The sequence below is a fragment of the Musa acuminata genome, chromosome BXJ1-4 (assembly GCF_036884655.1).
Source record: "Musa acuminata AAA Group cultivar baxijiao chromosome BXJ1-4, Cavendish_Baxijiao_AAA, whole genome shotgun sequence".
Classification (NCBI taxonomy): Eukaryota; Viridiplantae; Streptophyta; class Magnoliopsida; order Zingiberales; family Musaceae; genus Musa; species Musa acuminata.
The window spans coordinates 1,357,721-1,373,637 of NC_088330.1; the positions used below are offsets into that span (position 1 = coordinate 1,357,721).

Here is a 15,917-nt window from a genome sequence, read left to right on the forward strand (position 1 = left end):
ATGCACGATTGATAAGGACTTACACGATAGTAATAGTGGAATGTTGCGATAGTCGTAGGAATTGTCGATCGACGGCGAAGGGAGTTCAGGCTATCGATGCTATAGGAGATAAACTATGGCACACTATGGTAGCTGCAAGACTTGCATAGAATGCTACAGTTGAGGGGAAAAAAAGATTAGAGTTTCTTTTAACCTATTAAAAGATTATTTTATCCTTGTAATTTTTTTTTAATTCCAACCGGTGTCCTCTCGATAGTTCAGCTCTTCAAAAATTAGATATTTTTGGTATATATCTTGACAGAAATAAAACTCTAACATATAGCTATGAAGCATTAGCTATTGATGCATCTTTCTGTAACTATTATTTTTGTTGTACTTATGAGTGGTTGATGCATTACTTGTTGTGACTTTAGTTAGTTCATAGTTTTTGTTTTATTAAATGTTAGGAAAATAAAGTAAATCAAAATATTTAGTCATTTTTCTATTGGGATAATATTAATCACATGAGCATTCTTCCACTGTTCAACAAGTTAGGTGGACGTTTTTGCTGTCTGCATTTTGGAATGCCAAAACAAAAGATGTTTATGCTCCATGAGCAAAAGAGACGTAGGGCAACAAAGCTTACCATTTTACTTATCTTAATAAAACACACAAAAATTATGCTGTAGTTGTTGAAAGTCTCATCGGCAATCTAATTTTCATGAGCAAGATTTCTTTTCATGAGCAATCGTCACTGAAACTGTATTCTGCTCCATAATTGATGCCGGAGAAATTCCCAAAACATGTTATCAATCTATTTGAAAACTCACGACAAATTTATGAGTAACATAATGTTGATGGTAAGATATGGTTTCCGTGAAAAGGGAATGCATCCATTAGCAGATGCTTACAGGAGGATGAGGCAGAGTGTTTGGAGCAGTTTACCTGTCTCAGTCATACATTACACGATGAGATCCTTCTTACGGTTCAAAATCTAGTATGCTGGTGATTGTTCCCAGATTAGTGACATCGAATGTATTCTCGACAAAGATTGTGCTACTTCTTCCATGCTTGGCCGACTACCTGCATCCCTCCTCAGACATCTCTCGATCAATCTAACCATCTCAAGACCTAAATCTGAAGGATATTTGCCTGCCAGCAGAGGATCCATGAAGCTTCCAAGCTTCTCCATGGCATCTCCTCCTCCTCCGCCTTCGCTAACAATGGTGACCAACGCATTCCATGAGAACTTATCCCCTCTCTGTGTTTCCGAGCCATCTCTCCCGGTGATCGTCTCACGCCGAAAGCATACACGTCGAGCTTGGGAGACACCAGTCCGTGCTCCAGATACTCCGGCGCCAAGTAGCCCTTCGTCCCCACGATATGCCTCGTCAACACGAACTCGCCGTCTCTTCCCTCCGACGCCCTCGCCATCCCGAAGTTGGCCACCTTCGCCCGCATCGTCTGGTCCAGCAGAATGTTGCTGCTCCTGACGTCCTTGTGCACGTACGCCGGCTCGGTGTAGCTGTGGAGGTAGCTGACGCCATTGGCGACGTCCACAGCTATCTGCATCCTCTGAACCCAGCTCAGCACCTTGGAACCGGATGTGTCGAAGATCCAGTGGCTTAAAGGCCCGTTATCGGCGTACTCGTACACGAGGAACCACTGGCCTTGGTTGAAGCTGATGCCAGAGAGCTTGATCAGATTGAAATGGTTGATCTTCTTCAGTACCTCGACTTCCTTGGACACATCCCCATTGACGACCTTCACAGCAGCTGCGTCCCCATTAAACATGCCTCTGTAAACTGATCCTTCGATGAGGCACTCGTAGCTGAAGTTCTCTGTTGCGAACTGCAACTCCTCGAACTTGTACACTCTCAAGGCGTGCCCGATCTCGGATATCATCGTCTTTACGTCTTCTGATGCTTCTTTCTCGTAGGATTCCACGTCTGATGATTTACCATATGCTGTTCCGTAGGTGGTTGAATCATTGGGTGGAAGAGCTTCGCTTACCTTCTTCTTCTTCTTGGCCTTAGCGGCAACACAGTAGATCGCGACAAGCGCAGCCAGGGCGAGAGCGCCCGCGGCGACTCCGATCCCGGCGTAAAGACCGGTGTGGCTGGAGCTGTTCCCAGCCGGAGGGGGAGCGGCGGGAGGTGACTGCAGCGGCGGCGGAGGCGGAGGGGCCGCGAGCTGGGACGTGTTGGGCTGGCTCCGTAGGGGGATGAGGAGGGTCGTGAAGGGGTAGATGTTGGTGCCCGATATCTCGTTTGCTTCTTCGATGCTCTGCTGGTCCACCCCAAACCTGCTGCTTATGCCGAAGATGGTGTCGCCGGTATCCACCAGGTAGCTCAGCAGGTACTTCACGCCACTGGATGTCTGATTGCTGGTAGGACAAGCACACCGAAGAGGCACAGTGATCTCAACGCCGGGAAACAACTTGGTGGTGCCATTGAGGCTCTGGTTCATGATGGATTGGCAGGTGGAGAGACTCTGATAGGTGTTGTTGGCTACGACAAGAGCAGTATCACCAGATTGTACCAGATAGGAGGAATTGAGCTGGTAGTATGCACCCGAGCAAGAGCAGTTGACAGGGACCACCACCTTGGTGCCGGTGGGGAAGGTGGCGGTCGGGCTTACGGAGTTGGCCTGGGAGAGCTCGGACGGGTGGGAGCTCAACAAGGAGGAGATGGAGACCACGGAGTTATATGGGAGCTGGGAGTGGAAGGTGAGGAAGGCCTGGCAATTGGGTTGGCTGTTGCAGAAGTAGCCAAGGAGAGAGGAGGCGTTGTGTTGGGTCTCGCAGTCTGTGGTGAGAAGGCCTTCGTAGGGTTGCTGGGCATGGAGAACAGGAAGGAGGGAAGGTAAGAGGAGGAAGAAGAAGAGAAGGGTGAGAGATTGAGAAGCCATGGAGATTGGGGAAAGGGAGAAACACCATGAAGGCATTTTAATGATGCGAGTGGTGGAAGAAAGAGGAGTTGTGCTTTCCTTTCTCTGTCTTCCAAGGATCGAAGAGTCCAATAATTTGGTGTTGACTTTGACTAAGATAGACAGATGAAGCCGAAGAGGAGGGGCCTCTGCCGAGTCCTGTCACTCTCAGGCAATGTGCCAAGCGGTTGTTCGCATGATGCATTGCAGACTATTAGTTATGACTTGGAAAGAGAATGAAGTTGGATAATATGATGATTTCTTCACGATCGATGCATGGCAACATATCATATTAGATTGTCAATTTGATAGGAGTTGGATTCAACACAAGCATTTCTTTCTGTAAGTTATTTAGAAAATAAAGATTTTAAGAACACAAAAAAAGAAATAACAGAATGACTTTTATTGGTAATGAATCTCTCTCTCCTCCTGCTGCATAAACACTAGTTTTGATGCCACATTCTCTCTCTTTTCCGTTCTCAAAAACTTCAATATGACGTTTATTTTAGATCGATCGACTCTTTTGGATGACGGCTACAACAGGAAGTCGCAAGATATTTCTCGGTGCGGCTTTACTGCTGTCTCGATCCAGAGATGCAACACGAAACAAGCGATGGTCGACGCTGGGTCGGGGAAAGGGCCCGCAGGTCTCTATGCGGGTCCCACCGTTTCTGGGGTCTGCTCGGCAAGACGTCGACGGAGGGCGTTTCCGCACCTAATCAACATTTCATGGTCCCACCAGCCTTCCGCGCATCCTGTCATTTGGGGCCCACGCGGCAGTTCAAGTCAACGGATCGGGTGGGACCCACACGGTTTTACAAGATCCTTCCCACTTGGGGTTGGGGTGGGGTGAATAACTTAACTCGGAAGCACATCCGGATGGAGATTCGTTAATTAAAATATTCCGAATGGCTCAAAGCATGTTGGTAAGATTAAAGCCAAGCACGCTCTCAATAGAAAAGCCGATAATGAATGATACACTACACATTCGATCTCATCTATTAATTTTCCGAGGACTTAATTCTTTCATATCGTAGGTAGGTAAGTGTGTTGTTTAATTATTTTTTAAGTAAATCGATTTTTTTTTTTTTTACACAAAGTTGATTGTATCCTTTAAAGTGATCGATTAGCCATGTCGTGTTATAAGATCATCACATTCTCAAATTGATTGTATTGTCAAGTCGATTCGATCATACCTTCAATTTATATTTATATATTATAAAAATATTACATGTCATACATATATAGCATAATAAATATTACATGTCTTTTAAGCGACTAATGAATGGTGTGTTGTTTTAAAGATTGTATTCCGACCAACTAAACTATTGGCTTTTCTATAATTTATTTGAGCCTATTATAATTCGTTTGAAACATAATCCAGTTCGAACCTATCAAAGCCCAATCATTTCATCAATGATTTGGTCAAACAACTTCCTTTGCTTCTTCATCACTTCTGTTTTACCCTCAAAAACAAGCATTTTGTAATAAGTCACTTTTGAAAACAATATATAGTAAGGGAAAGACGCAGTTTAGAATCAATTAGTTAGTTATATACATGACAAAGCAAAAATAATAAAAGTCATTTGAAAATTACAATAGAACATTTATATATATATATATATATATATATATATATGTATGTATATATAGTTAATCATTTCGATATGTCAACATCAAAGAAGAAAAATACCTTAAACATTTTTTTAATGATAAATAAGGCTTACGATTAGGAAGATGTTGCATGTGACACATGAACCTGTGCCATTTAATGATAAACCAGTCTCTTTCTTCTTCTGCCTTCAATGATGCTGCAGCTGCTGGAAATTGGGTAAGAACTGGTGAAGATCATACGTGAGAAGTAGTCAAGAGGAGGATTTGGTCTTGCTATCATCGTTGAACAAAACAAAAACTAAATAAATAGGAGAACACTTTGTTGCTACGATTAAATTTATACTTTAAATAATGTTGGAATGGAGAGCCATTTATTATTATTATTATTATTATTATTATTTTCATAATTTGTCAGGTTGGCAGGTTTTTTTTTCTGGATTTATTGTTAAAAATAAGTTTAGTTACAAGTTTACTTGAAGAACAAGTTTGGTTGGTTAATAAGAAATTTAAATTTGAAAATATTTCTGCTTGAAGAAAAAGAAACCTCTATAAATTATAAATAGATATCCAACAATCATCCATATCAAAATATAATAAATAGATACAATATTCATTAAATCGAATATAAAATACAAAATAACATAATAGTGGATACTTGCCATTGTGTATACTAAATACTAAATAGTCGAACAACACATAACTTGTACAAGTGGGACACATCACATGAACCGCCAACGTAGAGCATCATCTGAGTTTTTCCACGTCAGACGCTTCCAAACTGTCGGCCGCGAGCAGCGACGAGGCGACGTGGCAGTCATCTATTTACACGTGTCCAAAAGGTGACCGACACGTTTCCGCACCACGTGGAGTTCTTCCACCAGAAGGAAGGAGCCCTACGCCAAGGCTTGACAAGTCGTGCACGAAGGCCATTCTGAGAATGACTTCCACTGCATACGCTGCAGGAGATCCACGAAGCAGACGTCAATCCGTCAATCCGCCCCCCTTCGCCGTCCACATGCATTAAAGAACAAAGAAAGTGTGTGTGATCCGTCCGTGACCAAATCCATATGTATTTATTATCTTATGATGGGACGAGACAAAGCATATTTGACTAAATCCTCCTAATCGGCATGTTCCTCTTTCGTTGATTAGCTGTGTGCCAAACTATCACGGGTTCGATGTATTGATTTTGTATGTTCATCTTTTGGTACGTTGTACAGTATATAAAATATAAAAGGACGAGGGAAACTTAATAATCTCATCTTATTAAATATCTTATTATAGATATTTTCGATCTATAATTGATCATTTTATCTTTTGTTGTGTAACTGTTCAGAGCTTGTAAAGTCTGTTTATAATTTGTATTATCTATGAAGTGTTTTCGGATATGTTTGCTTGTGGATCTCGAGTGAGGCGTTTTCTCTATCCCGTTCTCTCCTTTTTGTGGGTCATAAGGGACCATTAGATGCTTCAGGGAGGCTGACCTTTGCGGACGGACACACAAGGGTGCCGCACGACTTAGGCAAAACCAGCTAAGTCCGTGACAGATGATATCAGAGCGGGACAAGCACTCATAAAACACTTAGCATGCAAATGTGAGGGACTTAGCGGGGCTGCGTTGAGGGCAGTCAACACACGCGCGACCGTTTGGGGAGGAAAACGGGCATGGAGATGTAGGGAAAAGGAGTCGCTCGGAGGAGCGGGCATCTGACATTGGCATTCAAAGGAATGACCAACCCTTCGCGCAAGAAGCACCACGAGAACATGCAAGCTTGGAAGAATGCGGAGCGCAGAAAGGTTGGGATGGCTGAGTTTGAGCTATGGCTCAACGTTGACAACTATACTTGATGGTGCTCAAGGCAAGCGAGGCGCTTGGTAAAGGATGAGACCATGCAAGGTGGAATGAGTTGCTCAATGACTAAAAGAGTTATGCAAAGCTCACGGAGGTGAGGGGAATTGCTAGCTCAAAGAATTTGGTACTCATGCATGGGCTTGTATGTGGACGATGAAATGTTCGTGGCCATCCCATGGCGACCGAAACTCGACGCCATGGAGTATTGAAACTTTCTCTTCGGCATGTGAATGATACGTCCGTAGGAGGCTGAAGTGTGCAACGAGTTCTGCATGTTGCTAGTCCTTGAGTGGAGCAGCGGGGGCTGTATTGACGTGGAGTCGCAATCTAGCAAGTGTGTTTGCATGAGGCAGAACAATGCACAGTTTGTTCAGTAGATCGGAGTAGTCCAAGGGGATGGTGGTCTCCGAAACGAAGAGAAATGTTGCTCCAACAGGACAGTTATCCAGGAGGGATAAGTCCCGGCTCTCTAGAGGGAGAATCATGTGGGACGGACCTCACAAGTTGAGGAGGAGTACCTCAACAAACAACAACTCCACAAAGCTCAATGGACTGCGCAAGCGGCGATGAGTCATCGCATGATCTCGCTTGAGAGAATGCATTGGTAGATGCATTGCGAGATCAAGTGGGGGAGCGACCCAAAGCAACACAAATGAAGGCACACTTGGAGTCGATATGGAGATCGGACTCAAGGGAGGGCTGACTCATGGAATGGTGGGCACGAGGGCCACCATCAACTAAATGAAAAAACGAGGAGCATAGCAACTTGGGTGTAACTTAGTGAAGTACCCAAGCCGCATGAAAGGAGCCAGCATAGAAGATGGAACATAGAGCGGAGGCATAGTGCTTTCCTTGGACAAAGGTTAAGGACATGAACTCTTGCAGAGGCAAGAGCAGGATCATGTTGTTCCATGGGTCATTCATTCTGACGGAGCGATCTCATCTTGCATGGTGCCAAAGACGAAGGGAGCTTCTGGGCATATGCATCTTATCTCGGAGGAGCATTTGATGGAGGAACTAAAGCGACTCAATTTGCGGAGGCGAAGTTGGGTTCAGAAGGCATTAGCACGGGGCAAAAGGACGTAGAGGCGGGTACTCTTGAAGAATATACCATAGTGTTGCCATTTAAGTTGCTATGAAGGAAGCGGTGCGCAGCGAAGATTGTGCTGGTAGGGGTAGAGGCCTAGGATCCAGACAATGGTGCACTAATTGTAGCAAAGTCGGGGGACTTCGGGTGCTACTAGGCGATGGACTGTCCTAGATTGGCGCTTCATCTAAGTATGACCCAAGAGTGGGTGGATGAAGGTCGATTGCCAAAGGAGCGAACAAAATCGAAGGTAGAAGAGACCCAGCGATGTATTGACATAGGCCACACATGAAGGATTCACAATTCGAGTTCATCCCACAAGGATCAGAATGCAATAGAGATGTCACCAGGAGGTGACATGGTGCAGCGGATCGTGGTAGAACAGTTCGTGGCAATGCGATATACACAATCTAGTCCCATGAGGGACTAGATCATATGGAGGTATGATCAGGAGCTACTAAAAGCTCCACTTTGGTGAACAACACGACGGCGAGAAGGGCTATGAATTCAAGGAGTGAAGGCCATGGTACCGCAGAGGCAGGTCTTCCGTGCGTGCATCGAATTTTGCATCGGATGAAAACCTTGGTCATCAGCATATGGGGGCTGTGTTCCATCAAGGGAAAAGTTTGAATGCAAGTACCAGTGAGTCCCATGGGAGGGACTTGATCATACATAGGTATGATCGAAGTAGTTGGAGAGTTAGACTGCTCCAAAGCTCACATTCGCTTAAGGGAGCCCGGCAAGTCAGAGGATAAGGTCGAGTAAGTGAACGTTGCTACCAAGGAAGCTAAGGAGAACAGAATCGGTGCAAACCCTACAACGTGATGGCAAAGGCCATGCATAGGAGTTGCAGTCTGTCTTTCCATCGACCAAACGGAGCTGCTTAAAGAACACAGAGGTGTTGAAGCAGGGGGTCGAAAGGGGCGAGAAAGCGACGACGAGTCCAAAGGGACTTAGCTACCCAAAATCAAGCATTAGTTGGAATGGAGGTAGACTTAGAGGAGTGCTACAGAGACATATCTACTGATCATGAAGAAAAGGGATGCAGATGCGAGGCGATGGATAGTAGGGTCATAGGCATAGCAGCGCCATGGTATTGCAAAGGCGGGACTTCCGCGAAAGTCATTGATCCCTTGCTCTCATGGAGGGAGAGCACTTGGTCGTGAAAGGGGCCGAGGAGGCGGAGCATGCAGAGGCAAACTCCAAGTACCGAGACAAGGCTGAAGGGCTTCGAGTCAACAAGAGTGCAGAAGCCAAGGAACTTTGTAAGACCGGTGTCAACAAGCTTCTCATCAAGATAGCCGAAATGAAGGACTTCGAGTCAGGCAAGAGTGCATGACCAAGGAACGAAGCAGATAGTACACGGTGCTGTACCTTTGCTACTCAGTGGAGTAGGCGGCAAGGTTGATGGAGAAGACGGTACAATCCCAGAGGCGACCAAACCTATGAGAGAATCACTCCAAGTTGGGGTGAAAACTTCTTGCATTCTAGAAGTTCGATGGCATTGAGAAGGTGAATCACAGTAACTAACTCAACGCAAGAAGTGCAAACACTTCAAGTGCTTCAGAAATGTGAGCAAAAAGCAGGCGAAGGCTAGTAACCAGCTCGATGCATGGAGTACAACCTCGAGGAGACGGGCGAAGTCAAGTAACCTTTGCCTTCTCAACTCTTAAGAGAATGGGCGAAATCGAGTACCCCAATTCTCTTATCTATCCAACAGAGGAGCTCTGCATATGTTCAAAGACCCTTCGAAGATAATGGAAGACAATAGTTGTCAAATCCTCACCAACGGTGATCAGTGTTACTGAGAGTAGATTGTCCGCTTCATTTCCCAATGAAATGCCAATCGAAAGCGGAAGTGATGCGAACCTATTTGGATGTGACAACTAAGTGACAGAAGAGTCAATAAGCAAATTTTGTTTGAGGAAGGACCCAAAACTTCATAAGTTTGCGAGGTGATGCTAGTTAAAGCTCCAACAAGCATCCACCCAGTTCAAGCAGCATGAGGCATTTGAGAGACTAGCGCAGTAAGGATGGCCTTTTCCTTCATCTAGAGGATCTGCAGGAACCAACAGGGATCAACACAACTCAGCCAACCCCACACTAGAGTCATAGTCATTGGCGAGTTGAAGCAACATGGCGGATCAAAGGTTCGACTACTCAAAAACAACAGCGGAGAGCAGTTGAGAGCCAAGAGGCGCATTGTAGCTGGAGCAGAAGATTGAAGACTCAGCAAAGGCGAGGAGTTGCAGTGTCGGTAAAGACTTCAATGAGGACGTCGAAGGAATAAGTGGGGGAGAATGTCACAGACAAACTTCTAAACAAGAGGTTTGATGTAATGCTTATGTATGTCCATGTCTTTTGGTATGTTCATGCTTTGTACAGCATGTAGAGGGACGGTCGAAGGCTTAATAGTCCCATTTTATTAGGTTGGTGGCCGCTTTAGGCTTATAAATAAATGTTGTGTCTGTGGACACGTGTGAGATTTTTGATCTATAATGGACCATTTTACCCTTTGTTGTGCAACTGTTCAAAGCTTGTAAAGTCTGTTTGTAATTTGCATTGTCTATGAAGTGTTTTTGGAGATGTTTGCTTGTGGATCCCGAGTTAGACGTTTTCTCTATCCCGTTCTCTCTTTTGTGGGTCCTAAGGGATCATGGGAGGCTTTGGGGAGGCTGACCTTTGCGGACGAACACGCAAGGGTGCCGCACGACTTAGGCAAAACCAGCTAAGGCCATGACAAAACGGTGATCGATCCAATTTTGATGTTTATTTATTTGATTTAAAGTTAATTAGCATAGTCATAGAGACAACATCAGATGGCTCCATCCAGAATAATTAGTTTAGTTCCTCATATCGTGATGAACACTATCAAAGAGGGCTTTTAACCTCATCTCCTATCATAGAGGACTTAGTTGTAGAGACAACATCAGATGGCTCCATCCAGAATAATTAGTTCCTCATATTGGATTGATAAAACTCATTTCTAGTCAGATTCTTAACCTCATCTCCTATGATTTTTGATACCTTTGGGTAACCATTAACTCTATCACATAGAGGGCTTTTACCCTTATGAATGAATGAGACCTATCTTTATCTTTCTGAAGGTATAGGATTCTATTTTCCTCTCTCACTGATGGAACCCTTGTTGTTGGTTGTTCACATTGCAAAGCTCATAACTCTTTATGGCTGAAACACTTATCCTAGTGGAGGAGACCTTATTAAAGCATACCAAGATCATGCATTGAAGGCATCTTTGGGTTCTGTCCCTTAGTTTCTTTATGATATCGAAAAATATTTATTAGATATTCTCTAGGTTTCTTGTTTCAGTTATATTACTGGATGGATCGCTTTCAGGTTCCTTTTTTTGTGTATAAAGTAATTTTTATTATATTTTTTATGTTGCATAAGACAAAATAAAAATTTCACATAAACCCGAAAAGTCAGAGAAAGCGACGACGTTGACCGAATCATCTGCGAAAACAACTCATGGGTGATGGGTTTTCAGGACCCACATTTCTGGCTGCATCCCAAACGGTCGGGGTGACTCGGCCCGTTAAGAAGCCGAAGTCTTCACGGGTTCGGTTCTCCAAAACCGATATTAGTGTCTCCAAATCCGAGATCGTCTATTTCTCCTACGATTAGACTCCTGATCTGCCGGGGCTCCACTTCTGGGGTTGCTCTTCTCCGCCTTCCCCTCGATCGCTGGGTCTTCTTCGGTTTCGGCTCATAGGCGAGAGCTTTTTCCTTTGGTTAGGCGTTGCTGTTCCTACGATGGTGCCGGAGGGCGGGGAGTCGCCGGCGATCGGGACCATTTCCGGGGGGAGATCGGGGAAGGGGCGGCGGCTGTGGAAGAAGGTGAAGTACCAATTGGTGGAGTACCATTCGCTGCCCGGCTATCTCAAGGACAACGAGTACATCCTAGGGTACTACCGTTCCGAGTGGCCGTTGAAGCAGATCCTCCTCAGCATTTTTACCGTCCATAACGAGACCCTCAACGTCTGGACGTAAGATTCCCACTGAGAATTCCATAAAGATTTGATCTTTGCTTCCTTTTTCATCTTAATCTTTTCTCTGTTCGTCTTTCTCCTTTCCCTTCTGTTGGATCTTTTCTATTGTGTATTTACGAAATCTTGATTTGATGCCATTGATCACAGACTTGCGATTCCATTCCAATCGCAAATGATGATTGAATTTGAATGGTAGACAGAATTTTGGGGCATGAAGTTTGTGTTTTTGCTCATTAATTAGGTGGCAATTCTAATCCAACCCATGTCGTATAGGACAAAGTATGAACGATCTGATGAAGGGTTTGTCCGATATGATGAGGCCCTGCATAAATAATCTATTTTTGGTAAATAGATTGTAATTTTACGAACAACTGTTCCTAATAACATTGCAGATAGGGCTTGAAGGTGCTTTTTAGTAATAAAGCAATTGCAATCATCTTTGGTTCAAAGTATGTCCTGAATGAGATAACTACGATCAAGAAAATGTTGTTATTAATTAATCTGAATTTATCACTTAAAAGAAGATTATGTCAATTTAGATTATCATGGAAGCATTTTGATCTTTGAATAGTGAATGTTAGTGTACTTTTATTCAATGATAATTTCAACGAAAACAGGATTTCCCTCAACTTTCTCTTTTTAAGGGAGTACTACCAATTACCAATTTCAAGGTAGGATTGTACATGATATGTGGGACCGACCCTTTCCAACCGGAAGGGCGGGCACTGCAGGCTCATGAACAACGACTTTCAAAAGGGACTGAAACTTAACATAAGGTACCCGTCAGTCGAAACATATGCCGAAATATCCAAAGCAAGGCTAGAAGCAATGGGAAAATGAGGCTATAAGTCCAACAATTCAGGGACCTACTCCCACATGTTCTATTCTAAAATTCATGACATATCAAAGAAATGAAATGTTTTTTAGTTATATATGAATTCTAGGCTTCCCTAATGCCCTTCATTTTCTTCTATCCTACGTTTAAATTCTTCTATTTTCAACTTTTATTTTTAATTTCCCTGTTCCTTCTGTATTTTCTAATTACCTTGTTCATTTTGTTCTATTTTGTAGCCTTTTGCATATTTTGAGCAAATATTCCAATATTCTTTTATTTAAATTCCCTCAATGTTTCTTTTTTCTATTTTCCCTGCCATGTTTATGGAATAGATATCTACAGAAGGCTACCTGCAATAGGAGACTCCAGCAACTCTTGCTTAAGTAACTATCTTTAGCTTTGGGTTATGAGATCTTGATAAAACAAAATCTTTACCCTGCATTGTCTGTGTAGTAGCTTAGTCTTTTTCTCTTTCATTACAAAGCTTTTAACATATATGTGAGCATATTAATTTTCAAATAACATAGTTATCCTTTAATTTTCTCATTACCAAAACTCCTCAGCTCTAACTTGTCAACTTCCTACCTCAGACTGTTACTCATTTATCTCTCTATTTTCGAGTGGAACATATTGATGCCAATCCATGCAATTATTCAAACTGTGTTCTAGATAACAACCCTGTCACATTTAAATGGAACTTTCTTCAATAATACAAACTTAAGTTGATACTTCAAAACATCAAATATTGATTTCAATATCATAAGTCTTGCTTTAGCAAGTTTGTACATTTATTCTTTGCTATATCTTTGTATAAATTGTTTCGCATTAGATGCTATTTCTTTTTATGTAACAGAAGTTTCTGTCTTCATGATAGATATATTATTGTAGTTATGAAACCACTATTTTCTATGAATGTGATCAGACTGTCGGAAAGGTTACTGCTAGAAGCTAGAGGCCGAGATGATAGTATGGGCCATTACTAGATACCAAGATGTTAATATATTTCGTTTGGATATTTCTATTATGTGAATGGAATTTTGTGCACCTTATATTGTTAATTTCATTATTCCACAGCCTTTATATTTTGTCTTCCGATTTTGACGACTCATGTAATTCATGTTTCAGGCACCTGATTGGCTTCTTTCTTTTTCTTGCTCTAACAATATACACGGCAATGAAGGTTCCAAAGGTGGTAGATCTGCAGTCATTACAACATTTGCCAGATGTATTAAAGAAAGCTGATCTGCAAAAGATTCAATCAGAACTCGTGGCTTGTCTTCCTTCGCTACCTCACCTATCTGATCTGCAAAGAATAAAGGATGAACTGAAGACATCCTTGGGCTCTCTGGACATGCTTCCATCTTTATCTCGCTGGCATCTGCTGCAACTTATTTCAGACTGTCTGCCACACAGATTTACACATGCTACTAACGTATCTGTTCTGGTAAATTCCCACTCTATCTTGAATTCTGCTTGTGGAATTTACATTTAAAAATTTCTCTTAAGTCTAGCATAATGTTTTTGTTACTTTTCTTTCCATGCATTATGCAGTGAAACTGCAACTATCTCAAGGCACTGTTCTTTTGTATTTGGTAGATAGATAGTGAACATAATTGTACTCCTTTTATGATGAAAATAAAATTATTATACACCTTGATCTCAGAATAAAAACTTTGAGTTGGAATTACTGTGGAATTATTTATTTCTCTTAATATAATGTAGATAAGTAGGCCTAACTTTTTAATTCTCATCATATCAACATGCATTAATAATGTGTAGGTAGCTCTCTTTTCAACAATTGTTTGCAATATGTGCATATTTGAGATTTGGTTTCAGAAAATATTGAATTCTCTTTAACTATGTATGAGCACTAATTTGATCTCCATTATATGTTGAATATGCAGTCAGCTGTGAAAGATGATGTGGCTAATATGATAGCCCCAATACTAGTACGGCCAATTCCACGATGGCCATTCTTTGCCTTCTTAGGTGGTGCAATGTTCTGCCTTCTTTCAAGTAGCATATGCCATCTTCTATCATGCCATTCCCGACGTATCGCATACATCATGCTCCGCCTCGACTATGCTGGCATCGCTGCACTCATCTCGACATCATTTTATCCACCAGTGTACTACTCATTCATGTGCAACCCATTCTTCTGCAATATCTACCTCAGTTTCATCACCATTCTTGGAATCGCCACGATTGCTGTCTCGCTCTTCCCAGTTTTTCAGAACCCTGAGTACCGATCCATAAGAGCAGGCCTTTTCTTTGGGATGGGCATCTCCGGTGTGGTCCCTGTGTTGCACAAGCTGGTTGTTTTTTGGCACCGGCCGGAGGCGCTATACACAACAGGCTATGAGATCTTGATGGGGCTTCTCTACGGCCTTGGTGCATTGGTGTATGCTACACGAATTCCAGAGCGGTGGATGCCTGGGAAATTTGACATTGCTGGGCACAGTCACCAGCTCTTTCATGTGTTGGTTGTTGCAGGAGCTTATACGCACTACCGGGCAGGACTAGTGTACTTGAAGTGGAGAGATCTGGAAGGGTGCTAGAATTACCCTTCCATGACAAGAGCCCTTCAAACCTTTACAGAAGAAGGTTGAACTTACTGGTTTGTGAAAGCTTGAGAGCTACAATGATGTATGCACTACATCCTGTTCGAAAATAATGCTTACCTCTCACAACGACAACAATGTTGTGTTTGAAGCGGAACTTCTTGTTATAAATTCCTATAGATATTTGATTATCCTGTAAGCATGTCTCCAGTCAATAGATACAAAATGGTCATGCTGACTTAATCTTGCTGACTGTATTGTTGTTCTGTGATACAACTGATTAAGAATAACTCACAAGAATAACAGATGGCCAGCAGCCAAAATTGTGTATCAGGCTGTGATTTCGTGTCTTGGATGATCGAATGTTTCTAAGAGGATGAGCTTTGATTCTCACACTCTACTGATGGTTAAATTTCTTGTAGGCTTATGTGGGCTTGAGATTGAGTCTTCTATTTTTTTGTTTTTTTTTTGTCTAAGCTTTAGTTTGATATAATAACAAGCCATACTATTCCAAGTATTTACGACCGTCTTCATGAATTTGTTGTTATGGTGTGGAGTACAGAGTCTCTTGTTCTTACTCCAAATGTATTTGCACAACTATTTAGATCATATATTTGTTTTTTGTTCTTAAAAGTAGAAAAAAAACAATACATGAAAAAATAAGTTTGGTGTCTGATGACTCCTTGTTTTTTAAATATCAAAATTACCAAGTAAAATTTCTACAACTTTAGTAGTAGGCTTCTATTCGCAAAATATTTTGATGAGAAAGAAACTCTGCACCCTGATTATTATAAAAAAAATCTGAAAAAACAATTTATTCATTTAAAGGAACTATTCAAAGGAATTAATTAAATGGAGAACATGGACATAGGGAGGGAGTTCCTCCATCAATTTTATTTTATTTTTTTAAATCTAGCTCAATCGATCGTTCCAAATTATAAAAACGCATATCTTATAAAGTTATAGATAAATATTTCCATGTCCTTAGTTACTTTTATCACATACCTATATGTTTTCAAAATAATAGCACTTCACTTGTAAATTAACTCAT

The 15,917-nt window shown here is 42.1% G+C and overlaps 2 protein-coding genes across 2 annotated transcripts; one reads left to right on the forward strand and one right to left on the reverse strand.

Moving 5' to 3' along the window:
- Positions 1-1,110: 1,110 nt before the first annotated feature.
- LOC135671974 (lysM domain receptor-like kinase 4) lies at positions 1,111-2,889 on the reverse strand. Its single transcript, XM_065180430.1, has one exon. It carries the CDS (start codon positions 2,887-2,889, stop codon positions 1,111-1,113), a length of 1,779 nt encoding a protein of 592 aa, XP_065036502.1.
- Positions 2,890-11,090: 8,201 nt separating this feature from the next.
- Positions 11,091-15,199, forward strand: LOC135640564 (heptahelical transmembrane protein ADIPOR3-like). The gene is made up of 3 exons (XM_065155131.1): positions 11,091-11,467; positions 13,431-13,749; positions 14,210-15,199. The coding sequence occupies exons 1-3, from the start codon at positions 11,235-11,237 to the stop codon at positions 14,861-14,863; spliced, it is 1,206 nt and encodes a 401-aa protein (XP_065011203.1). The 5' UTR covers positions 11,091-11,234; the 3' UTR covers positions 14,864-15,199.
- Positions 15,200-15,917: the final 718 nt, after the last annotated feature.

Bases quoted from the DNA above. Each gene is read 5' to 3' on its own strand.
- LOC135671974 (XM_065180430.1), bottom strand. From the start codon at position 2,889: ATGGCTTCTCAATCTCTCACCCTTCTCTTCTTCTTCCTCCTCTTACCT.
- LOC135640564 (XM_065155131.1), top strand. From the start codon at position 11,235: ATGGTGCCGGAGGGCGGGGAGTCGCCGGCGATCGGGACCATTTCCGGG. The intron at 11,468-13,430 runs GTAAGATTCCCA...TTCATGTTTCAG, and splicing joins GAGACCCTCAACGTCTGGAC to GCACCTGATTGGCTTCTTTC. The intron at 13,750-14,209 runs GTAAATTCCCAC...TTGAATATGCAG, and splicing joins CTACTAACGTATCTGTTCTG to TCAGCTGTGAAAGATGATGT.